This window comes from Macaca nemestrina, chromosome 19 (genome assembly GCF_043159975.1).
Source record: "Macaca nemestrina isolate mMacNem1 chromosome 19, mMacNem.hap1, whole genome shotgun sequence".
In the NCBI taxonomy this organism is placed as follows: Eukaryota; Metazoa; Chordata; class Mammalia; order Primates; family Cercopithecidae; genus Macaca; species Macaca nemestrina.
The window spans coordinates 9,608,296-9,634,807 of NC_092143.1; the positions used below are offsets into that span (position 1 = coordinate 9,608,296).

The 26,512-nt window shown below is 37.8% G+C and overlaps 1 protein-coding gene and 1 pseudogene across 1 annotated transcript; one reads left to right on the forward strand and one right to left on the reverse strand.

Moving 5' to 3' along the window:
• Nucleotides 1–26,512, reverse strand: part of LOC105476936 (small ribosomal subunit protein uS5 pseudogene) — a 325,515-nt pseudogene that overhangs the window by 94,433 nt on the left and 204,570 nt on the right.
• LOC105476938 (Gilles de la Tourette syndrome chromosome region, candidate 1) lies at nt 5,586–25,538 on the forward strand. Its single transcript, XM_071085203.1, is given in 6 exon segments — nt 5,586–5,652; nt 9,197–9,214; nt 9,299–9,315; nt 12,829–12,933; nt 12,935–13,005; nt 25,373–25,538. Coding segments are annotated over 6 exon segments (408 nt in total). The 3' UTR covers nt 25,503–25,538.

A 26,512-nucleotide genomic window follows, 5' to 3' on the forward strand; every position in this document is an offset into this window, starting at 1 on the left:
TTCTCTGAGACTCACCATGACTTATCTACCAAATTCAAGCACTTTGCCACGTGAACAAAACTTGAATTTTGTTAGTAAGAAAGAATTGCAGCATAGGCCGGGTGCCGTGGCTCACGCCTGTAATCCCAGCACTTTGGGAGGCCGAGGTGGGCGGATCACGAGGTTGGGAGATGGAGACCATCCTGGCTAACACGGTGAAACCCCGCCTCTACTAAAAATACAAAAAACAAAAATAATAATAAAAAAATAAAATAAAATTAGCCAGGCATGGTGGCAGATGCCTATAGTCCCAGCTACTTGGGAGGCTGAGGCAGGAAAATGGCAAACCCAGGAGGCGGAGCTTGCAGTGAGTCGAGATCGTGCCACTGCACTCCAGCCTGGGCTACCGAGCAAGACTCCATCTCAAAAAAAAAAAAAAAAAGAATTGTAGCATAAACATTGGGTGGGCAGCCAATGGGCCCACAGTAACTCCCTGCCTTAAATCAGTCACCTTGTAGATGCATAAAATCCTTATCCATAATTAACAAACATGACACACTCTTTGTAATAGTAGGGTTTATATCAAATATTTTCTCATTCTACATTCAGCATATTTCCACTTGCCATGAAAATGTTGCCAAGCGTTACTTCTTTTGTTTTTATTTAGCATTTTAGTGTTTTAATTCGTATAATGAAATTGTGTAAGATTTTACTTGTATAAAATATAAATTAATCCAATTGACTAAAATTTGTCAAACCACTCTATACCTTTATTCAGACATGCATTTTCTTTGCCAGCTAAAGAATAATTAGCTCAGAATGCACCCTAATATGATGCCATCTGAGGCTTTTGAGTGGGAAATGGCAAAAGGTGAACCACAGACATGGAGGAAGAATCGGAGTTAGAAAGATAACTCCACCAAGGGACAGGCCAAGGAAGCTGCAATAAAAATAGGGGGAAGGCCAGGTGTGGTGGCTCACACCTGTAATCCCATCATGTTGGGAGGCCGAAGCAGGCAGATCACCTAAGGTCAAAAGTTCAAGGCCATCCCGGCCAACATAGTGAAACCCCGACTCTACTAAAAATACAGAAACCAGCTGGACGTGGTGGCACATGCCTGTAGTCCCAGCTACTCATGAGACTGAGGCAGGAGAATCGCTTGAACCCAGGAGACAGAAGTTGGAGTGAGCTGAAGTTGTGCTACTGCACTTCAGACTGGGCAACAGAGTGATACTCCACCAAAAAATAATTAAAAATTTAAAAATAGGGGGAGAAAGCCTAGAAAGATATTCAGGAGCTCAAGTGACATAAATTTTTGACCAGATAGGAAGCAATTACTGCACTATACAAAGCCTGGGCTTTGGGTGAAGTACACCTGAGTATGAGTCGTGATCTTTCTGCTCACTAACTGAGGTTTTGAACAAGTGATTTTTCTTTCCTAAACCTGAGTTTCATCCAATATGAAATAGGAATAAATGAGAATGCTTAGTAGTAGTCAATACTAAATGACATATATTTATTTATATATTTATAACATGTCTGGCCCCTGTTGAGTATTGAATAAATAAAATAGTAGCTGAATATGATGGTGATCATGATGCTTGTTTCTAGAATAGAAGACAAGTAGATGGTATTCAATTAGGATATGAAATACAGTGGAAGATGAGGCTGAGAAGGAATTGTCACAAGTTCAGTTTTAGCCTGCATTGTATTTTGTTTGTGTTTATTACATCCTTGTAAAATGTAGAACGCAATGTTGGACACAGAGGATTCTCTGTCCAGTGCACCTCCCTGACTCTGAGAATGCCACCCCTCCCAGCTGACACGGGTCACTCTCAAGTTCACCCAAGTTATAACAAGAGAACTTGGCCACCCTAACCCTCAGTTTCTTCATCTGAAATGGAGAAAATGTTACCCAACCAACAATATAAATAGAAAATGTATATAAAACACATAACTACCAGCTGCACAGACAATCAATTAAAAAAATTCTTCCCTTTCTTTCATCTTAAATGCACACCCCAAAATTTCCAGTAGATTTTGAAGGAGGAGTTCCAGTTGACCCAATTTATAGACCAGTAAGAGTTCTAATTCCAGAAGTTTAGGAGTTCTAATTCCAGTTATTTACACAGGGTCTATGCAAACCAAGGTCCATATGGATTGTAATACAACTAATGCCACGTTGTTAACACAATTAATACTTTTTCTACTACTTATTAAAATTGATATCATGGCTTTTAGCTATCCCTTACATTACATAATTTGTGGACCAGTTCTCTCACCAGGCTTGCAAAAGCAGTTTACTGTGATCAAGTTCACTTTCTATAAATATCCACCAAATTTGCTATAAGAGGAAGCCTGCAATAACTAATCTTGCTGATAAACCAATGGGCAGGTCTCATATCTTCTTATCCGTGTTTTTCCCTACCTAGTGCCTCACTTATAATAAACATTCAACAAATGCTTTGCAAATAAATGAGGCAGATAACTTTTAGAAGAAACTTCATCCCAAAAAAATTCAATTCACAAGTAGAGCAATATTTCAAAGACCTAAATGCAATCTAAGGTAAAGGGAATGAATACTACTATATCATTTCCAGCAAAATGATTCACTATCATGAGACTATCCAAATGTAATTAACTAATTTAAAAAATACATGCATCTTTCAAATTTTCCATTTTTTAAACCAGTAATACAAGATGGTAAATCATAACCATTGATCATTCCCAGGTAACATTTTGACTTGCTAAAATAGCAGTCCTTCATATTTTCAAAGGACAAAAATCCATTGGTGAAAGGAAATTCTTCTATACCACAAAATTTTGAAGAAAAGAGTATTAAGGCTGTAAAAAATTGTATAGAATATTCCCATATCCCTTTATTCCAAATTGATATAATTAATGTTAACAGTAATAGCTAAATAAAGAAAAACAATTTTAAAGAATGCTGTGGATATTCTGGGTATAGGAGTGGCCATTAAAATAGTTGCAACTAATAATGAAGTATAAATGATAACAGGTATTGATAATTACATGCGAAAAAGAATATATCACTGTCACTGTCCACCTGAGCCTTCATTCCTGAAAGCAAGAGCCAAAGCTACCTATTGAAGAGGCTAAAAAACGATTGTCAAGTCAGGAGTAAGCTCCCATGTCATGCTGATGTTTAAGATTCTAAATACTAAAGAATACATTAATAATGTACTGTCTTGGTTCATCTGGTTTAGTAAATTTACTCTCTTGAATATGAAATTCTATTGATTATATCAGCACCAGAAATATACAAAAGTGATTGAGAATGAGGCTTTAAGATAGCCCCCTAATAATACGTATCTGATTATGATATGCCACATCCCACTTTGCAACCCGTATATCTATAAAGACAAAATCTGAATCACATATAAAAGCAAGCTATTAGTAAACAGTTTGCGTGAGTCTGAGAAAATTTCTAACTATAGAGTAGGTAACACTTCAGTTTTAAACATAATCAGTGACTTACATCCAACTTGTTCTCAGAAATGTCATCTTATAAGTTGGTATAACTAACCCAGTTCAGAAAGATGGAATATACAACTTACAGGAAAATGGTTAGCCATATTCAACTCTTTGCATCCAGCCATGCTCTACCCTCTTAACCACACTATGGGTACTGTTTTCTGAGGTAGTCAAAATTGACTGCCACTCATTTTTCAATATTTGTTCTATAACTGCAAGCTCTCAAAGACAGCAATGCAGAAAGAGTAGGAGCCTGAGTTCTGCATATGGGCTCTTCCATAAATCAATGTTATGAAGGACAATATAATCTCTTATCTTGCTGAAAATTAATGAGCAAGACCCATGTCATATTCATATTGTGCCCTACTTAGTGTCTCACTCATAACAAACACAACAAATGCCTTACAAATGAAGAAGATAACTTCTATAAATCAATGTGATCAAGGGCAAAGACACCAGCCCTGGTGATTGGAATTTCCCTGGAAGAACTACAACATGACTCCAATTATTTGAAAAATGAAATAGCCCACTAATATCCAGGTAAGACTGAATATTAGTCAGAAGGCCCACATTAAACAAATGCATTCTAGACCCAATTTGGGCCAGGCATGTACTCATTAGTTATAATTCAGCTTCAGATCTGGGGAAGGAGGTTGCGGGGTGAGGAAGGGCAGGGACTTCTTCTTTTACTCAGATGTACCGAGCAAAAGGCTAAATCCAATCCATACAGTACTCTCAGTCATTTGGAAACATAAAATCCAGGAAGGCAAGGCCAGCTTGCCTCTCCTTACCATCTGTTCACTCTCCCAGCTTCAGGGAACTTCAGGGAACAGTTAAACCAGGTACATCACAAATGTCTGACCTCAGCCTAAATCTCTTCTCTGAGACAGGACTGGAATATCACACTGTTCACAGGATATAGTATTTCCAAAACTAAATGTTTGATCTTCCCTCAACTGCATCTTCTCTCATTGTTAGCTGCCTCTGTGAATGCCACCAGCATCCAATAAACAGCCCAACATAGAGACCTAGGAGTTATCTAAGACTCCTCTACTGCCCCAGGTTACATATCCAACCTTTACCAATCTTGTCCATTTTACTTCCCAAATATCTCTCATTTTTCTCCATTTCCCTTACTCCCACAGTAGTCCAAGCTAAGGTCATCTTTCTCCAGTAATATGCCATCACTTGCTAACTGATCAAGCAATATCCACACTGCAAACCTCCTTCATATGATCTATTCTCCCCTGCATAACCAGAGTGGCCCTTTCAAAATTCAAATCCAGTGTTACTACCCTGATATGGTTTGTCTCTGTGTCCCCACCCAAATCTCATCTCGAATTGTAACCCCCACATGTCAAGGAAGGGACCTGTAATCCTCAAGTGTCAAGGGAAGGAGGTGATTGGATCATGGGAAGTTTCCCCCATGCTGTTCTCATGACAGTGAGTGAGTTCTCATGAGATCTGATGGTTTATCAGTGTTTGACTGTTCCTCCTTCACAGGCTCTCTCTCGCCTGCCGCCATGTAAGACATCCTTCCTTCCCCTTCTGACATGATTGTAAGTTTCCTGAGGCCTCACCAGCCATGCGGAACTGTGAGTCAACTAAACCTCTTTTCTTCATAAATGACCCAGTCTCAGGCAGTTCTTTACAGTAGTGTGAAAATGGACTAATACGCTATCCCATCTCCATCCCACTGCCATCTTCCCTAAAGCCCTACAGTAGATTGCTGTTACTCTTAGAATCAAGACCAGACTGCTTCCGGGGTCTACACCACTTTCTGTGGTTTTGTCCCCAGCTAGTTTACATCACATGCCCCTCCTCTTCCTTTCTCCATCACATTTCACATTTGCCATTTACTTTTTTTTTTTTCAGCCTTCCTTTACTTTTACCCTATCATGCTCCCTCACCCCATAAAGCTTTTGTACATTCTGCGTCTCCTTCCTGGAGCATTTTACATCCCTCTGCATCTAGGTCTCTGCCTGAGCTCAGATTCCCTAAAAAGACTGGTCTGAGGCAATGACTAAAAAGGCTCCTATTTTGTTTAAGGAAGTGCAAACTCATGGCAAGAAGGTGAGGAAAACAGCTTCGGAGGGGAGGATGAGAAGCAATGCAAAGTGACATATACCATCCTGGCCACAGCTTCCCAAGTTGGGTCCTTTGCTGGGTGCATCGCTGTGGCCATGAGGGACATCTCAGAGAGGCTGCAGAGGTAAGCAAGATCTCTTTCCTGAAACAGTTTGTTCACCAGAAAAAGGGAGAAGAGGAAATGAATCTTCCTAGCTCTTTCAAAGTCTTTTTTCCTCATTACTCAATTTTCCCTGCACAGGAAGTTAATTCACTCAGTTTCAGATCGTGACTTCCAGCCTTATTATTTGGGGAGCCAGGCTACAAACCATAGTAAATTATTTTATCCAAATCTGAAGTAATGGGGAAAACATTTTAAAAAAAAAAAAGAGACTCGGGTGCATGGCGGGTTAGACTGGCTGTAGGTGGCAGCCAAGGGGAAAGCCTGGCCTTCTGAGGTGGAGGCTGGTCACCTTTAGCCAGGAGCGCAGGTCAGCCGAGGCTGTGGCCTAATCAGAGGATACAGTGGAGCATTAAGTCAATGGTGATGCACTCTTAGAATGTGGCTACACCCCTGGTAACCACAATAACGGCATTTACAACCATTCTAAGGACACAGAAAACTTGTTCGTAGTATTAAGAAAAAAATGGCATATAAAACTGTGTATAAAGTATGTTTCAATTATAATCTTTAATTCTGTTAGAATTCTTTTTTCCCAAGAGTATGCATTAACTTTACAGTTTTCTTTAAAAAAAAAAAAAAAAAAAAGGAAGAAAACAGTATCACAAGAAGAAGGGTCAACAGATTCCACAGTAATGACTCAGGAAAGTGCAAGCATTGCAGTGATCAGAACACCCAGGCTGGCAAGAAGCCAAAGCAGTAGGGAACAGGGAGGGGCACAGTCCCAAAGCAATGTTAGGAGGCTCTGACCACTTTCTGAAGAACCCTGTATCTCCAAGACCTTCACTTCTCCATCTGTAAATTTCAAACAAGATCTTCATTTGGGTATGAAGAGAAAGTGAGGACATGCATCTGAAAGCTGACTCAGAGACTCTGACGCCCTTCCTACATTTCCTAACTGCTGCCACATGGAAAAATGTCCTATGTCACTTTCCCTCACAGAGACTATGGCCTTTTACAAATTTATCTTTTTTTCTGAAACTTCTCTGTAACTAACTTTATTTGACAATGCAGTACTAAATAATAGATGTGAAGCTTTTCACATCTGTACTGGAAAAAAACAGGTTACAAAATAAATGCCTCCAGCCATCATTACAACTGAACAGCAGAGAATATTTCAAAATATTTTGAAAAAAGATTGTTACGAAAAATTCGCACTTCAACAGTGGTTTTTCTTTTAGTGTTGGGATGTTTCTGCACTTTCCAAATTTTCTACAACCACCATAAATTTCTCATATTTCAAGAAGTATCTATTCTTCTAATGTCCATAATGAAATGATCTATCAATTTAAGATATATTTTTAAATGATGATGGGCAATACTAATAGCATGAGGTGGCTCTGGCATTCTCATAATATTAGAAAAAATATCCAGTCTATTTGGGAAACAATTAAGTCTACTTGGGAAACAATTGGAAAAGTGCTTATCACTTTTAAATGATTACATTCATTGGTGCAGTAAATTTTTGTTTCTGTTGTTTGTTTTTTTGTTGTTTTTTTTTTAAACAGACTCTCACTTTGTCGCCCAGGGTGGAGTGCAATGGCACAATTTCAGCTCACTGCAACCTCCACATCCTGGGTTCAAGCCACTCTCATGCCTCAGCCTCCCAGGTAGCTGGGACTACAGGCATGTGCCATCAAGTACAGCTAATTTTTGTATTTTTAGTAGAGACAGGGTTTTCCCATGTTGGCCAGGCTGGTCTCGAACTCCTGGCTTCAAGTAATCTGCCCGCCTTGGCCTCCAAAAGTGCTAGGATTACAGGCATGTGATGCCTGTAATCCCAGCCTGGCCTGGTGCAGTAATATACCCCCCAAAATTCTCCCCCCAGAATAATTTTAAATGTTGGTAAAATTTCATGCACAGAGAAATGTGGATTGCCATACCTTACATGATCTTGAAAAATAAAATTATATAAATGTGCCCAAATTGTATAATATAAACGATTACATGAATATATCCTTATTGTGACCATCATAAAGCCATTCAAAATTAAATTTATAGAAAAACTTTAACTTTTAATCTTGGAAATGTTTAAATATATGCAAAATACAGAGAACAGTATAATAAATTCCATAATTTCCATCACCTAAATTCAACAATTATCAACACAGTACCAAACTTACTTCATTCATACTCCTACTTACTTTGCCCCTCTCAAGTACATATTTTGAAGCAAAATCCTGACATATTATTACATCTCTAAATTCCTCAGCATGGGTGCTTCCAAGATAAAAACTTTCAGAATATGACATTATTATCACACACAAAAATTAATAATTCTTAACATAATGAAATATCTAGTCAGCATTACAAATAATTATCATTTTTCTCTATGACAGAGGAATTTCAATTCTTCTAACGACATGGGAAATGCATAGAAGGGGAAATGCCAGACACAAAACTGTATATACAACATTATTTAAATACACACAAACAAGTGTGGAGAGAGATTATACACGGGCCTTCTACAATTGAATATCTGTCACTTCAGCTGTCCACGAGCCCTCTTGTCTTCTCACATTTCTGATCTGGCACATGTCCTACCTGGAGTCCCAACCCTCTGAGTTTATATGTTAGTAGGTGAACATGAGTGGCCACTCAGGGGGTGAACCAAGCCCATCTTCCAGCATGTGCCTTCCAGATGAGTTTTGCTGTTCTCAAAATCATTGTATGTGTACTTTATGGAAAAATATATATGTAGATTTGGGGATTTCCAAAATCTTTGTAAAATTTTCTTCTCAAGTGTCACAGACCTAGTGCAGCAAAATGTTTAATAAAGTTAATCTTCTGTTAAAGAGATAATGCTTTCCAATTTATCAAATGCTTATTTTTTCTTCTATTTAAAAAATCAGAGCCAACATATTATTGCCACACTAAATTGTGAATCAAACTAGCCAATGCTTGCCAGTCACCTACTATCATACCTGCAGCACAGAGAACACACTAGAAATAGAGGTAATTATGGGGCCATGTTTTATGTTTATCCCTGAAGATTAAAAAAACGAATATATGGCACTAGCTTTCCATCTAAGAGAAACAGATTGAATAGATTTTATCTATCTTCCCTACTTTACCACATATCTGAGCATTACTTTTTACGCATATCAAACTATATGATTTAATGATAAGCCACGTATAAACAACCTGTTTTCTTTTTAACCAAGCCTTTGTACTCCTTGCCTATATAGTTTTGAGCTTAACCCTCTTAAATCATCCATGTTTCTCAACTACTAAAGGGTATTATTTCACCATTCCATATAACATCCAACAAGGTAATCTCTGATATTATATGTATTTTCAAAATTGAATTAAAAGGCAAGTATAAGTAAAGAAAATTAGTAATGAGTGACTAGATACCTTTTTAAGCCATAATCCAGGTTTCTCCAACATGAACCTAAATGATAGATGTCTTGTCTGCAAATAATTATTTTAGATGAAGATACTCTAAAGACCTATATTTAACATGTATCTAGCTATAATATGCACTATTAGTGAATATAACATGAAAGACAGCTTAGATTTTGAGTTTGAATTTTTAAAAAATCTATTATTAAAAGAGAAGGAAGAAATCAAAGGTCGTGTCCCAGCCTTTGTTCTCCTTGTATGAGAGAGCACTTCCCATGAACCAGACTTCCCTTCAGCGCCTTATGACTCAATAGTGACTGTGAAGGACATCACTATCTATTCAATATACTATTTTTGGATCATGAAGCAAGTAGGGTATGCTGTCGAATATAATTCAGAAAACGCTAGTGGTTTGTAAATACGACTTTTCAAAATAGTACAAAATAAGTATATTCTTAACAGTGCTTGTCAAGAGGAAAAAGAAATTACCAGCCTGCTGTCTTTAGAAAGCATGTGTGTCATTAATAATTTAATAAAAGACAGCTCTAAAGAGGGAGGTTTCACAATGACTCTCAATAGGTGATGTGCTTATATGCACAAAGGTGCTGTGTGTGTGTGTGTGTGTGTGTGCGAGCACACGTGTGTGTTGTAGCAGGAGAGGAAAAGGGGTATTTAGCAGAATCATTTGGAGATATTTCAAAATATACCTTCCTTCTTTCAATTAGGGCCTCATCTAACAAAGGTTTATCAAGTGTCCATCAGGTACAGACAGCTTTTAGTATGTGCAACACCCCTATCCTTTAATATCACCCCTTCAACAAGACACACATTCGTGGATGTGCTGGCTCTGTCTCTGGAGGTGAGAGATAGTGTATGCTGTGCTTAATCTGTTTACCTCTACAAAAGTCTTCCTTATCTTTAACTAATTAAAGACTCTTCCATATAATACCCAAAGAAGCAATCTATTATCGCATCTATTTTCGAGCTACGAAACAACAAAGTGAGACACCAAAAATTTGAGAAATTCTCCAAGATTACACAGCTAGCCATTAGTAAAGGTAAGATTTGAGCTCCAAAGAGCAGATGAGAATGCATGCCATGGACAGGCAGATGACCCTGGGGGAGAGAGAAAAAGGAAGCCGTCAGGACTGAGCCAAGCATGGCCAGTTCCTCCTTCTCACCAGTCAGGGAAGGGACATGCCTCCTTCTCCTGGAGGAATGTCCAGGATGAGGGGCAGAGTAAAGCAGAAGTGTTACCCAAATACAAGTCCCTCCAGAGGGAAACACGAGCCCATGTTTTAAGATTCTCCCTAAAAGCAACTACTTGTTCTGAGGGGAAACAAGTGCCTGGATGAGCACTAGAGCAGTGTGAGAAGCAAGGTTCAGTTTGTGGATTCTTCTTGAAAGACGGAATGCATATTTTCTCTAGCCTCCCTGTTTAATCATGCCTTATTATGCCAAGTTTACATGACACTTAAGATAGAGAAAACTTCAGAAATCCAAATTAACACACTTAGCACAGCCTATCTAAGGAAGAAAATTCAGTGTGTCCACGTGGCTGAGCTCTCAGCTCCTTTCTATTGATTGTACACAGTGCACACATCATCTCTCCATCTCTCTCCTCATGCCAGTGCACAGCAAAACACGCTGGCTCTCCCCCATGGGACTGTCACAGCCATGTCAAGTTTATCCTCCTCCTCTCAAGACTGCTTTTAAAACCCCAGTGTGTGCGCGCGTGTGTGCGCGCGTGTGTATGTTCTACTCTGCACACATCATTACCTCCTTCTTGTTTTCTTCTTCCTAATTTCCTTTTTTTTTTTTTTTCTTTTTTTTTTTTTTGAGAGAAAGTCTCACTGTGTCACCCAGGCTGGAGTGCAGTGGCACAATCTCAGCTCACTGCAACCTCCACCTCCTGGGTTCAAGCGATTCTTCTGCCCCGCTCTCCCAAGTATCTGGGATTACAGATGCACACCACCACACCTGGCTAATTTTTGTATTTTAGTAGAGATGGGGTTCCGCCATGTTGGCCAGGCTGGTCTCCAACTCCTGACCTCGAGTGATCCACCCGCCTCAGCCTCCCAAAGTGCTGGGATTACAGGCGTGAGCCACCATGCCCCGGCCTCCTCTTTAATTATTATCAGAATTTCCTACAGCGAATTTCACACTACAAATCTGTTTTCTTCTCCTTAAAAAATGTGCAAATAGGCCTGTTCAGAGATTCAAAGAAAATTGAAATCTTCCACAGAGGTTAATAAAACAGTTGTTATGACATATAAAAAGGATGGAGATTATCCATTGATTTTGCATAATATCCATGGCAGTTAGCTCAAGAATTCTGGAATTGGCTTCTCAATTACTTTCAGGCTAATACTGAAGCCTAAAAAGAAGAAAAAAATTAAGACCTTAACAAATCAGAAAATTAATAGATTAATAAAATTTAAAAATAAATTAAAATTTCATTTATTTAAAAAATAAAATTTAAAAATTAAAACCTTAATAAAAAGTTGTCCTCCAACTAAGAAAAAGCTCCAGGAGTCCCAATGACCCCACTCACTCACTCCCATTAAGGTAATCTCCATAAAGTGCACTGAATGAGTGACTTAAATGAAAAATAGTAATAATTCCACAATTACAAAATAATAGAAATTGTATGCAAATTTTTGTAGGCTCTTTTCCCAGAGCTAAACTGAGACTCTGTCTAAACCCTATTGGTTTTCTCCTCCCCTGAGACAATGTACAACGTCACAGCATGAATCCAGCAGGGTGCAGGACATCACATACGGAGATCGTTGCTTCTGAAGGGTTTTCAGGTGCACAAAGACAGGCTGCAGGCGGTGCAGTAAACTTCAGAAATGCACGAGAGTATCATGCATCCTGATTCAACCATCCCATCTGTATATATTTAAAAAATGGGATCCTTGCGGAGCATAAATTGATTCGTTTCTATGCTGATTCTTATTTTCTCAATGGCCTACGGGCATATGCAAATATTTTTAGCTAGGTCAGTATCACACGCATACACACCACACACGGCAGACAAAAACTGCCACCTACCAACCTTCTTTAAATAAACAAATTCGACAAGTCAAAACCAAAGACCGTCAAGGAAAATAAATGTGTTGTTATAATTAGGTGATGCTTTTGTAATTCCATTTGGATATTTTCCACAAATTGCAAGTAGGTTAAATCCCCCAGTAAGATCTACATTTCTCCCAAATGTATGATTCACAGGTGTAGCTGCAGCCTAAGGGAGAGGGCATCTTGCTGGTACAGCCAGTCCCCAGGAGGTCTGCATCCACCCTGTGCCAGGTCTCACTCCACTCCATTCCAAGGAATCCCCAGCCAACCTCAGAAAGAATCACATAGCCTCTTTTCTGAGAAAATAATGAGCCAAACAATTAAATTAGAGGACAGCAAATTTCTCTTCATTTCATTGCAATCTGAATGTGAATTATCAAGTTGTCTAATATGTTAAAGTGTTCATGTTTGCATCCCTGTGTTATCTCCATTGATTTTACTCTTGTCATTGGTATAATGATTGCAGGACTGAGCCAAAACTTCTGGAAAAAAGCAGAAGATTAAGTATGGATCTCCTCTAAATTTTTGTTTACATATCATAATTTTTTTTTAAAAAAAAAGCACATTCATCAATACAAAATTTTGTAACTAAACATTACAAAATAAATAGTAAACATGGACTACTTTCAACTAGAACTATATTAATGCAACTCAGTTCACAGTCCCCATTTTACTTTGTCAGATCAGAAAAACTCATCAAAATGGAGACCTGCAAATAAGAGGAGGAAGAGGAAGGAGAGAGAACACAGAAATCTTCCAAGTGGCTTCAGTGACAGGAGGGGAGGAGCCAGTCACTACCTGCCATTTGCATGTTTTTGTTCCTCTTGTGTATTGCTCCTATTTATGCACATGTGTGCAGGTATGTATTAGCTATACCAGAATTTAATTTTCTTTTTTTTTTTTTTTTTGGAGACGGTGTCTTGCTCTGTCCCCCAGGCTGGAGTGCAGTATTGTGATCTCAGCTCACTGCAAGCTCTGCCTGCCGGTTCACGCCATTCTCCTGCCTCAGCCTCCCAAGTAGCTGGGACTACAGGCATCCGCCACCATGCCTGGCTAATTTTTTGTATTTTTAGTAGAGATGGGGTTTCACCGTGTTAGTCAGGATGGTCTCGATCTCCTGACCTTGTGATCTGCCCGCCTCGGCCTCCAGAATTTAATTTTCTATATATAATCAACACATCCCACAAAAGGTTTGAAATACGTGCCATTCACATTAAAGAATGTACATACATCACTCCTAAAAGCTGAGAACTTTCTAAACACACCATAAAAGGGTACCTAGATGTAGAAGTTACCCAAAACGTGGTCACCAATGATTGGACAGTAAGAATCAAAGTAGCTCAGCAAAGAGGGTTTATTTCTAGCCACAGTGCTCCAGAAGGCATAACAGAGAAAAGGGGGCTGAGAGGACCCTGACGTGATGTTAGGATAGGTGAAGAAATGTGTAGAAAGAAGACAAATGCCAAATAGTTGAAAGACAGGAAAAAAAAAAGTACATGATTCAAACATTTCAATGTGGTCACCATTATTTTCACTACTTCTACTACTATTTATATTATTTATGTACATTAAGGACCTGTATTGAAACACATTCAAGGCAAAAACTGAAAGCAACAAATGAAAACATTAGTGTGATTGGAGCAAATGGTTTGTGGAAGGAGTGCTAACCAAAAATAAGGCTAAAAATAAAAACTGGACCCAAACTTTGGAGATTTGGAAATCCAAAATAATAATGTGTTTAGATTTTAACCTATAGGTAACAGAAGTAAAAGTTTTTATGCTGTAACCTATGTAAAAGAGATGTTTCTGAAGTATTCAATTGGTAGTGATGTTAGGAGGAATAAAACTGGGAAAAGGAGACAACTTCGATCACATAAATGAGGTGTGTTCATTCCAGTGCAAGACAAATAACATTTTTATGAAATTCTCTACTTCGGTTTTGAAAAAGACAAATGGATGTTGACAAATCAAGGCATAAAACAAAGTCGGAGGCATCAGGGTCAGAAATATGTCTGTGGTATTTCTTTTAGTCAAACAGTTCAGAGGCAGGGCCGTGTTTAATAACTAAACATTTGTTCTCAATGCACTCTATTGTGTCACTCCAGAATATCCAGGAAGCAAAAAAGTTGATTGTAGGTCACCCAATTTCAATTGGAAGAGAATTTTGACCAATGAAGTAAGCACGCAAGTAACTTCTCCCAAAATATTGCAGAGTAGCTAGAGTCATTGTTGCGAGTGCAGCTGAGAGCTATGATGGGCACACCCTGTGGTGGCAGGTGTTTGTCCTGCATGCTGCTGCACATCAGGATTCCAAATCACACACTTGGGAGAGAACTGACACCTTATCCTGAAATGACAACGCCAGCATGGCCAAGGTTTCTCTTGCATGGCTATGACCCAGAAGGCACAACTGGTCAGACACAAAGCTGAGCTTTCTGCTAGGGTCAGTCAGACAAGGAAACACTGTTTTATTCCATGCTGCTCAGGGCCTCAAAGAGCCTCACATTTACCCAGCTTTGCCTAACACCTCCCATTCTCCAAAATGATCTGGCAACACTCCCACTCATATCCCAGCCATGGCGTCATCCCCACTTCCATCTGACTATATCCCTTCAGGTATTAGAAAGGAAACAACCTATTTATTTTTAATTAATTATGAAAAATACTTAATTTGTTATTTACACCATCATCTCATTACATGAAGGACTTGAGCCAGATTTCAGAGATATGTATGAGAAAATGGGACAATAAATAAGTTGGAAATTTGAAGAAAAAAATATGAAGGAAGGAAAATAAGATGATAGAAATAGAAGTCATAAAAAGATGATATTATAATATAAAGTGTATGTTGAAATTCCACTGAGTAGGGCTCACTGGAAGAGACTGGATGTTAAAGCTTTAGAAACAAGTAAATGTGAGATTGGTTGATAAGTCTATGGACCTGTATTCGCTGCAGGTCATTGGAAGAACTGAATTGAAAGTAAAACATGAGTCAGTAAAATGCCCAGAATAGAAAGAGATAAGTAGTTAAGATAAATGAGAAAAAGTAAGCAGAGCTTGCTATTGTGATTGTAGAGAAAGAGGAATCATGATGCTCTGCATTCTTGTGGGGACAGGGACCCAGCAGAAACAGCTCTGCCACAATTCACAAAGCAGGTGGGATGAAGTGGAATTTGAAATTTTACGAAGATGTCTATGGCTACCTTGTCCAGGTCACAGGTTAGGAATTTAAGTCTAAAATTTTGCAAATTTCTCTCTGAGCCTCTTGGCAACCAAAACACAGTAAAGAGGAAAATCACGAAACTGCAGCAGCATTTCACAAACTGGTATCTGCTTAATGCTGTTCTGCCAGATCATAATTGAAATGTCCCACATACCACACACATGATGTAAGAAATATTAGCAAATTCAGGATTTAAATAAAGTTAATGTTTGTTTCTTCTTAACTGTTCAACCACACAGAGCCGTTAATGTGATGATTACCATATAAAGGGATCAGAAAGCTTTTTCCATGTGCCACTTACCAGTCTGCTTAGAAAAAGACTGCAGAATACAGTTTGGGGAGTAATGACTTAAAAAACTAATGATGGAAAACCCTCAAAAAACTGTGTCTAGAAGAAATATACCTCAACAAAATAAAAGTTATATATGACAGCTAGTATCATACTGGATGGAGGAAAACTGAAAACTCTTTCTCTAGTATCTGGAACATGACAAGAACGCCCACTTTCACCACTGTTATTCAACATAGTACTAGAAATCCTAGCTAGACTAATCAGACACGAGAAAGAAATAAAGTGCATCCAAACTGGAAAGGAAGAAGCCAAATTATCCTTATTTGCAGATGATATAATCTCGTATTTGGAAAAACCTAAAGACTCCACCAAAAACCTATTAGAATTTATTCACAAATTCAGTAAAGTTGCAGTATACAAAGTCAACATACAAAAATCAATAGCATTTCTCTATGCCAACAGTGAACAATATGAAAAAGAAATCAAGAAAGTAATCCCATTTATGATAGCTACAAATAAAATAAAATACCTAGGCATGAATTTAACCAAATAGGTGAAAGATCTCTGCAATGAAAACTATAAAACATTAATGCAAGAAATTGAAAAGGACACACAAATATATGGAAAGATATTCCATGTTCATGGATTGGAAGAATCAATATTGTTAAAATATCCATAATATCCCAAAAATCTACAGATTAAATGCAATTCCTATCAAAATACCAATGATATTCTTCACAGCAATAGGAAAACTAATCTTAAAATTTATATGGAACCCCAGAAGACCCAGAATAGCCAAAGCCAACCTGAGCAAAAATAACAACACTAGAGAAATCACACTAACTGACTTCAAATTATATTACAGAGTTATGATAACCAAAACAGCATGGTACTGGTATAAAAACAGACACATACATCAATGGAACAAAATAGAGAACCTTGAAGGAAATCCATACCTTTACAATGAACTCATTTTTGACAAGGGAGCCAAGAATATACATTGGGGAAATAGTCTCTCCAATAAATAGTGCTAGGAAAATTGGATATTCATATGCAGAAGAATGAAACTAGATCCCTATCTCTATCCATATACAAAAATCAAATCAAAATCCATTAAGTACTTAAATCTAATACTTCAAACTATGAAACTACTACAAGAAAACATTGGGGAAACTCTCCAGGATTGGTCTGGACAAAGATTTCTTGAGTAATACCCTACAGGCATAAGCAACCAAAGCAAAAATGAACAAATAGGATCACATCAAGTTAAAAAGCTTCTACAGTAGCAAATGAAATAATCAACAAAGTGAAGAGACAGCCCAGAGTATGAGAGAAAAATATTTGCAAACTACTCATCTGACAAGGAATAACCAGAATATATGAGGAGCTCAAATAACTCAATAGGAAAAAATTCAATAATCCAATTTAAAAATGGACAAAGATCTGAATACACATTTCTCAAAAGACATACAAATGGAAAACAGGTCTATGAAAAGGCACTCAACATCACTGATCACCAGAGAAATGCAAATCAAAACTACAATGGGATATCATCTCAACCCAGTTAAAATGGCTTTTATTCAAAACACAGTAAATAACCAATGCTGGTGAGGATATAGAGAAAAGGGAACCCTTGTACACTGCTGATGGTAATATAAATTATTACAAGTACCTCAAAAAACGAAAAATAGAACTACTACAGCAATTCCACTGCTAGGTATATACCCAAAAGAAAGGAAATCAGTATATCTAAAAGATATCTGCCCTCCCATGTTTACTGCAGCACTATTCCCAATAGCCAACATTTGGAATCAACCTAAGTATCCATCAATGGATGAATGGATCAAGAAAATGTGGTACATATACACAATGGAGTACGATTCAGTCATTTAAAAAAATGAGATTCTGTCATTTGCAACCACATAGATGGAACTGGAAGTCATTATGTTAAATAAAATAAGCTGGGCACAGAAAGACAAACTGCACGTTCTCACTCATTTGTGGGAGCTAAAAATTAAAACAATTGAACTCGTGGAGATAGAAAGTAGAATAATGGTTAACAGAGGCTGGGAAGGGTGATGGGGATGGGATTGGAAGTGGGGATGGTTAATGGGTACAAAAGTATGATAGAATGATTAAAATCTAGTATTTGATAGCACAACAGGGTCTCAAGTCAATAATTTTTGTACATTTTTAAATAACTAAATGTGCATAATTGGAATGTTTATAACACAAAGACATGATAAATGCTTTCAGTGATGTACACCCCATTTGCCTTGATATGAATATTATATATTGGATGCCTGTATTAAAATATCTCATGTAGGCCAAGCATGGTGACTAACTTCTGGTTTCCTAGCACTTTAGGAGGAAAGGCAGGAGGATCACTTGAGGCTAGGAGTTTCAGACCAGTCTGGGCAACATGGCAAGACCCCCATCTCTACACTTTTTTTTAAATTAACCAGGCATAGTTATCTGTAGTCCCAGCAACTTGAGAGGCTGGGGCAGAAGGATTCCTTGAGCCTGAAAGGTCACTATCCTGCTGTGAGCCAGGATAGCGCCACTGCACTTCAGCTGAGTGACAGAGTAAGACCTTGTCAATAAATATATATTATATATAATGTATCCCATAAATATGTACACCTACTATGTACCCATAAAAAATAAAATTTAAAAAGATGAACAGTCAAAAGGAAAAGAAATGTTCAGGAAAAGTTTAGTTTTCCTTAGGTATCAATAATTAGGAAACACAGCATTCTTTCATAAAAAGAATTGGGCAACACACTTTCCATAGGGAATATGTTCCAAGTCCCTCAGTGAATGAGTAAAACCTTGGATAACACTGAACTCTTTACATACTGTATTTTTTTTCAATACAATAAACAAGACAGCTACTAAGTGACTAACAGGGGGAGGTAATATCTACAGTGTGGATATACTGAACAAAAGGATGACTCATGCCCCGGGTGGGATGGAGCAGGACAGCATATTTCACCACACTACCAAAAACAGCAGGGAATTTTAAAATGTATGAATTATTTCTGGAATTTTCTATTTAATATTGTTGGACCTCAGTTGGCCTCGGGAAGCTGAAACCACAAAATGCGAAAGTGCAGATGAGAAGGGAGGACTACATTTAGGCTGGGAGTCCCCATGAAGGTCACTCTGTGAATGTGGAGCACAAAATCCATGACCTCGACCTTACAAAAAAATGTCCTAATATCATTTCTCTGACAACATCCCTTGACATGGTCATATGCATAAAACTGAAGAAAATGTGTACATGTAGTTTTAAAAAAAAAAAAAAAGCGTGGTCGCAGTGGCTCATGCCTGTAATCTCAGCACGTTGGGAGGCCTAGGAGGGTGGATCACCTGAGGTCAGGAGTTCGAGACCAGCCTGGCCAACATGGTGAAATCTCATCTCTACTAAAAATACAAAAATTAGCTGGGTGTAGTGGCGGGCACCTGTAATCCCAGCTACTGGGGAGGCCAAGGCATGAGAATTGCTTGAACCCAGTAGGCAGAGGTTGCAGTGAGTCGAGATTGCACCACTGTACTCCAGCTGGGGGATAGAGTGAGACTCTGGTCTCAAAAAAAAAAAAAAAAAAAATAGGCCAAAATTATTGTCTGATTCTCTAAACATGTGGTTTTCTAGTGGTCTAACTTGATCCCAGAGTTCTAAAATTTAGAACAATAAGAAGAATAGATTATCACATGTACTTCAAGTAATCTTGAAGAAATGTTCTAGCCTGATATCTAAGCTAAGATATCCTACAGCTAAGAGTTAAAGCTCTTTGGAAAGTATTTGCAGATAATCTACACCACAAATTAAAGACAGATTGATTTATTTGTGCACAAAGAAAAAGACTCAGATTTTAATCCCTTAATAAAAGTTATAGATTTATGCTTTAATAGAAAGCTCTGAAACTTGTCCATCAGGTAGGTAAAGGAAAGGTTGGAGAAAAGGTCAAGTATCTTAACAGCAATATCAAATCCACTCAAACAAAAAGTCTCAAAGTTTTACATTATAGAGCTTATAAATAAGTATTTTATACTAGAGAATTTTTAAAGCAGGTGTTATAAAATGCCCATTTAAAACTTCTTTCCAGATTGCAAAGAACATCTAATTTTAATGAAGGTAACTTCTTGGTGTACCTCCAAGATAAATTGAATACAAAATGTAATCCCAAGTAACTAAATGAGTTAACCTGCTAGATAGGATTTTAGTGATAAGCCAATTATATTTAGAGAATGCCTGCCAAAAAATAATGACTAGATTTTCAGAAAAATTGATCTTGAGCCATTCTTACTGATGCAACTTTGAGAGCAGGGCCACATGCCTACTGAGGAACGGCCAGTTTTTGACAGTCACACCTTGTTGTCAGCACCAGAAGAGTCTCCCTTTTTATTCTCATGTCAATAAAGCATCCAGCATTCAGAACAGCGTCATGTCATTGAGAAATAAGATAAAAATAGAACCCTAATATGGTTCTATTTGCCCCTTTTAAAACTGCTCTTATCAAAGAGAGAGTTCTTACTCAGCTAGACATGTGTGGAGGCTTCTATCTGAGCCTAAAGAGTTGACCAGGGCCCAGAGTGGCAGCTGTTATGAGCTCTTACACCCAAGCTCATTCTTCCCTGGTGCAGAGTCAAAGACTTACCCACCATCTGCAGGGAACAGTCCTATCTGTCTTACATTATTCTCACACTTTGTGTGTTGTCTAGTGTCAATATTGGTGTTCCTACTTAACAGGGAGCCTATGCTAAGCTGGAGCCAATGGCTACAATCAGTCCACATGAGCTCCCTGCCTACCTCAGCAGAGATGATCATGAAACTATGCCCATTCCTCCCAGCTTCACATGAGATGGAGGAGCATCAGTCGCTTCTTCTGAGTGAGCATAACCAATTTCCCCATTCTGCTGCAATTGTCAGAGCCTTTAGGTCTCATTCTCTGATTCAGGGCCCCTGCTATTATTACACCAGGAATCAAAGAGTGACCAGAAAAACAACCAAAGGTATATTTTGTTTTTAACAAAATAAGAATAAAATTATGTAGCAAAAGACAACATACAATGATGTTAGCACTCAGAAATGGGTTTTTTGCAAGCTGATACTCTGAAATATGTCCTGAGGCTTGTCTTGGATAAGATCTACAAACTGGTCTCTGGCCAAGTTGCTGTGAATCATTGTAGGAGACACTGAGGTCTAGGTTCTAATCTTGCTATAACTCCTCTGCAAAAGCAGCCTATCACACAGTGCTCTTGCATTCTTTGAGCTTCTGAAACAAGTGAAAAGGAGCCACTGATGTACTAATACTTTCTAGGGAGTGAATTGCCACCCCCAACATGCTATCTTCCTTCTTATTCATCAGTGCCTTCTGTACAAACTAAGCCAATGATAAATCCACATATGTTGAGCTCCTGTCAAATTCAAAGTGTTCTGTCGAGGAAGATGGATAAGCCATTCGTCCCACACCCAGGAAGCTAAAAGGCAATATTGGGGTAATACATTTTATATATATATTATATATATATAAAATATATACACACACAGTATGTATGTTATATATAATTATGTATTTATATATATTTTTCATATAAAATATGTTTATATTTTTCATATATATAACTATATATTTTATAATGTATATATAATATATATTATGTACTATATATTACCCTATATATATGATATATAAATATATAGGTTTTAGATTCAGCCTTGGGCTTAAATCTAGGCTTCATCACATGCTGCCTTGGTCAGTTTGCTTAACCTTCCATACTTTAGTATAAAAGGTGTTCGGCACAGTGTTTTGCCCAAAGTAACTCCTTAACAAACTGTAATTATTATCTATAATATATCCAGAAAGTAAGGGGACTTTGAGGATCATTGTTGGCTTAATATACACCAGTAATTCTTGTAGACACATATTTTATACATTGACTCCTTGGTAAGTCTACTTAGGCTGTAGGTGTGTGTGCGTGTGCGCGCACGCGTGCACGCATGTGTGTGTGTAGTCATCCCTTGGAATCTGGCAAAATTCCCATAACTTATAAATATTATAGCAGAACTGGGTTTAAACCCTGACTCTATCTGGCCCAAAGCCAGATACCACCACAGAACACTGGTGCCACAGTCTGAAGCTACCCTGTCCCAATGTGGGAGCCACTAGCCAATATGGCTATTTAAATTTAAATTCTAATTAGTTAAATTAAAAATCAAGTTCCTCAGTTGCACTGGCCACACTTCCATGGCTTATGGCCACAGTGTTGGATAACAGAGATATTAGAACATAGCTATCAGCACTGAAAATTCCACTGGATAGCACCAATCTAGATAAAAGGATGAACACAATAAACATTTTTTATAGGCCAGAAAAATGATGGTGTCTGTTAAGTTAAAGCAATGATAGGCCGGGCGCGGTGGCTCAAGCCTGTAATCCCAGCACTTTGGGAGGCCGAGGCGGGTGGATCACGAGGTCAGGAGATCGAGACTATCCTGGCTAACATGGTGAAACCCCGTCTTTACTAAAAATATAAAAAACTAGCCGGGCGTGGTGGCGGGCGCCTGTAGTCTCAGCTACTTGGGAGGCTGAGGCGGGAGAATGGCGTGAACCCGGGAGGCGGAGCTTGCAGTGAGCCAAGATCACGCCACTGCACTCCAGCCTGGGAGACACAGCGAGACTCCATCTCAAAAAAAAAAAAAAAAAAAAAAGCAATGATAGAATGAAGGCAGTGATCATTCTGTATCCCTGAGTGGGTTGTGATAGTTATAATGAGCATAACTAAATAAAACTCTCACCTTCACCGTTAGGTCTCTAGTACGCCGGAGTTAGGAAGCAACTAAGTTCCTAGAAGTTGCTGTTATCTGTCTGGTTAATATGCTTTCATCAAGCTCAGAGAAGGGTTCTGTTAATGTAAGTTTGTCTCCATTTATTTAGCAAACTGTTACCAGTAAAATAAAATTGTGTGGAACAGTCAAACAAGGTGTTAGGAATATCACTGCATACACATGCCAGTATCAACTCCTTTGCAAGTTTATTTAAGCTGTTAGCTCTTTTCTTTGGTGCTCAGTTAGATACTTGTTTGGGCTTTTTCTACTTAAAACAATAGTAGAAATGACCAAGTGTTTGAATTAGCCTCCTTTTCAAGAGTTCAGTTTAACCAGCTTTAAAAAAAAAAAAAAAATACTTGTAGAATAGAATTTTCATTTCATTTTTATTCATTTGCTTAATCAATAAATATTTGGAAAAAAATAAATATTTGCTTATCACCTACTCTGTATCTATCTGCTGCTGAGCTGGATGCTAAGGATGAAAAAATTAACCAAAATAAACAGGGCCCCTAATGCCACGGCATTTAGAGTTTTCAGTCTTCTCTTACCATAGAATATTTAGACTTTACTACAAAAGATAAAAAAATAATATAGGAAATAATTTGACTTACATAACTTAGCAAATGATGACACATCCCAAGTATGACAAATTAATCACCACTGGAATATAAATTCTTGTTCACCATTCTCTCTTTCTCTTCCTTACTATGCCACCGTCTTATACTACAAGCCCTGTAAATATTACATTTATTCTCAGAGAAAATTTAGATATAAAGTGCTTAATTTTTTTTTTTCATGGATTGGAAGAAAAAAGTACAACAAAAAAAAACACAATTGTTGTTTCAAGTTTATACACTACGTAGAGATCCTAGAAATAGATATCCTGCCTGGCAAAGAAAACCAGAACTGGACAGAGGTTAAGGTTAAAGTTGTGAACACAGATTCTATTCAGGAACAATTGCAAAGGAGAAAGAAAACCAGGCTCAATTTCAAATATAGCATGGACAAGTGGGGATTTATAGCCAAGGAGGAGGGTGAGGTCAGTGGATGGAAAATTACTGAGAGGAAACATCAGATATAATGGGAATTCTGGCTAAACCGACCTCATAGGATTCTTGGTGAAGGTGGGCCAGAATGATCACATACCAAAGGTTATGGGGATGAAAAATTTGATTGTAAAACCACATTCAGATCTTTGAAAGTCTGCTTTCTATGTCACTATATTTAAATTATAAATGCAAGTGAGTTGTTGGCAATGCAGCATCCGAAAGCTGAGTTAACTAGCCAGGAAGACTCTACAAGTAAGAATCCTTTCATTTTATCGAATTTGGCCAAGAAGAATTCTTAAAAAGGTGAGCCTACAAAAGCCAGTGTGATTGAACATTGTCTCATGGTCTATGCAGTCAATTTGCATCTTCCTTATGGCCTGAAGACAAGTGGCCATGAGCAGTGAGCATTTTTTACTGGAGTCTAAGAACCCATACTGTTTCTAAATGCAATCTAATGGAAAATTCCACTGGGAAAGAAAAATCACAAGTCAACCTAAACCAGTAAGATAATATTAAAAGAACAGAGAATGGACAATAACAGTAACTTCATTTTTGTGTAACACTTATCTCTATCATGAAAAAGCAAATTGTCTTAGTATTGCCTAAAACACTTGGAAGACTAAGGACATGCTAAGGAAGAACTAGTCCTGTTAAGAACATTCAGAACAGAAGCTGCCAATCTTAATAGCAACTGTTCTTTTCAAAAACTGTATATTCAACGTTCTGTGTATTTTGACTTTGGTTAGAAGAGGTAATAAGAAGATGACTGTCTATTTAAATATGAAATAAAGTAATGCAACAATTGTGCATTTCTTTCTTTCCCAGGACCTCACACAATCACTTCAAATGCTGCCATCAAAAAGGAGAACATTTTGGTATAGGAGGAAGATTGATTTGTAAAAAAAGATCAGGGTGCGGTTTGCAAGAGATACAGGTTCTACATTTGTTTTTCTATGTGAAAAATACAACAGTTATGTTGCATTGACTATAGATGACAAGACAACTAAAAGAGACCCACCAGATTTCTCTTCATAGGTCTAATTTTACCCTCAATTTTTCCTTTTCCAAATATGAAACTTAAATTTTTGTCTTCTTCCTTTAAACATTCTTGGTCATGCATTAGTGGTTTCCAGTCAATACTTTTCCTCCTTAATTTCAAGTTCATCAAGTTTTAAATTGATTTTGAAAACCTTTTTCCATCAAATAAATGTTTTAAACTCTTTCTGGCCAATTAACTTTCTTTGCTCCCAAATAGTTCTTACTAGGGTAGCCCTTCTTATTCATCTAATCATCCTGTCATCATAAAATTCTAGTATTATTTTCTAACAGTTGAGTACAATGCATATTCCTTCCCCCAAAGAATTCACAATTGACTTTAAGAGGTAAATGATATACACATGTTATGGTAAATAACAATACAAATCAGTAAATTACACATTCACCAAAGACCTTTTAAGGATGGTGTTTACTGTACAGCTGAGGTAATCAAAAAAGTCTATTTTTAGAAAAAGTGAACTTAATCGGGTTCTAAACAAAGGAAAGACTAGAGAGGGAAGACATTCTATACAAAATAAATGGAGAAATAACTGTTAGGATCACAAGCAGAAATAACATGCACATGTTATATTTCAGAAGACAGTGACAAGCCAATTTGGCTATATAGAAAGGTTTACAAAACTTTCTTAATCACTGAGTTTTACTGGCCTCCTTTCTAGAACATTCAGGACTGATAATAACTTCCCCTCAGTGATGTAAGTACATTCATGTAAAAAAAATTAGACCCAGAGAAAATGTTCATTGTTTCTAAACAATATTTCTATATTTCAGGATCTTCAAAATCCAGGTAAGAAACACAGTGAGGAAGTCATCCACAGCAAGCTTGGCCCCATCCATCAGTACCAATGAAGAGAGACAAATCGGGATAGAAAGACATCACTACCGTCTCTATTGTCAGTGATATTATGGGCTAATGAATAAAAATAACTGCTTTACAGTGTTCTACAGTGTTCTATAGCGATTTCATATACTCCTTTCATTCTTGCAATGACCCAAATTTAAGTGTCGTGTTTAAACCTAAGTTAGGCATACATTAATATCTCTATTTTACTAACAAAAAAAATCCGAGGTTAAGTGATTTATCCTTGGTTGCCTTCCTGTCAATGGCAGAACCACACTTTTTAAACCTGGTCTTTGGAAACCACAAGTGCTCTGCCACCAGTGCCCCAAAGATCAGCAAAGATCCTATAACTGCTTAGTAGTAGCCGATGAAGTCACAAGTTTCTTTTCTTCAGATTCTTCCCTAAATGACATCACTCATGGCTATAATGCAGAGCTAAGTTAATCATCCCAATCAACTGCACAGCCAATTAAATAAAAATATTAGAATGTCGTACTTGACTGTTCTATAATCCATGCCGTCACTATGCACTTCTGCCTGGTCAATTACATGCCTCACTCATAACGTCACTCACAAGAGGCTGGATTGCCACAATTCCTCACCATTGCAGGGAGATGAAACTTTTCCTGATTTTTAATCAGTAGGTTGTTTTTGATAAGAGTACCTGAAGATATAAATGTAAATATACTTCTACCTAGAAACATGTTCCATTATGATCTTGTATACACACAAAAGACCTCACTTTGTTGCACATTTCTTCCATTAGCTGTCCAATACACTACATTTACAGAAATAGTGGTTAGGGAACCACTCAAGTTGCCGCTACTTTGCAAAATGATTAAACAATCTCAGGTTTTGGAAAGACGTACCCAGCATACGTTAGATCTCCTCTTATTTGAGTGCTTTCCTTGTGGTCCACGCAGCAAGGTCAACTCTCCACATAAAATTAAAGGGTTGAAATACACCTGTCTTGGCTCTGAAGTTGCCCCCTGAGCCACATCTAGAGAGTGCATGCTGAAAACAACGGCCAACGAAAATCAGGGTGTTTCCCCTGGAAAAATCTATACAAT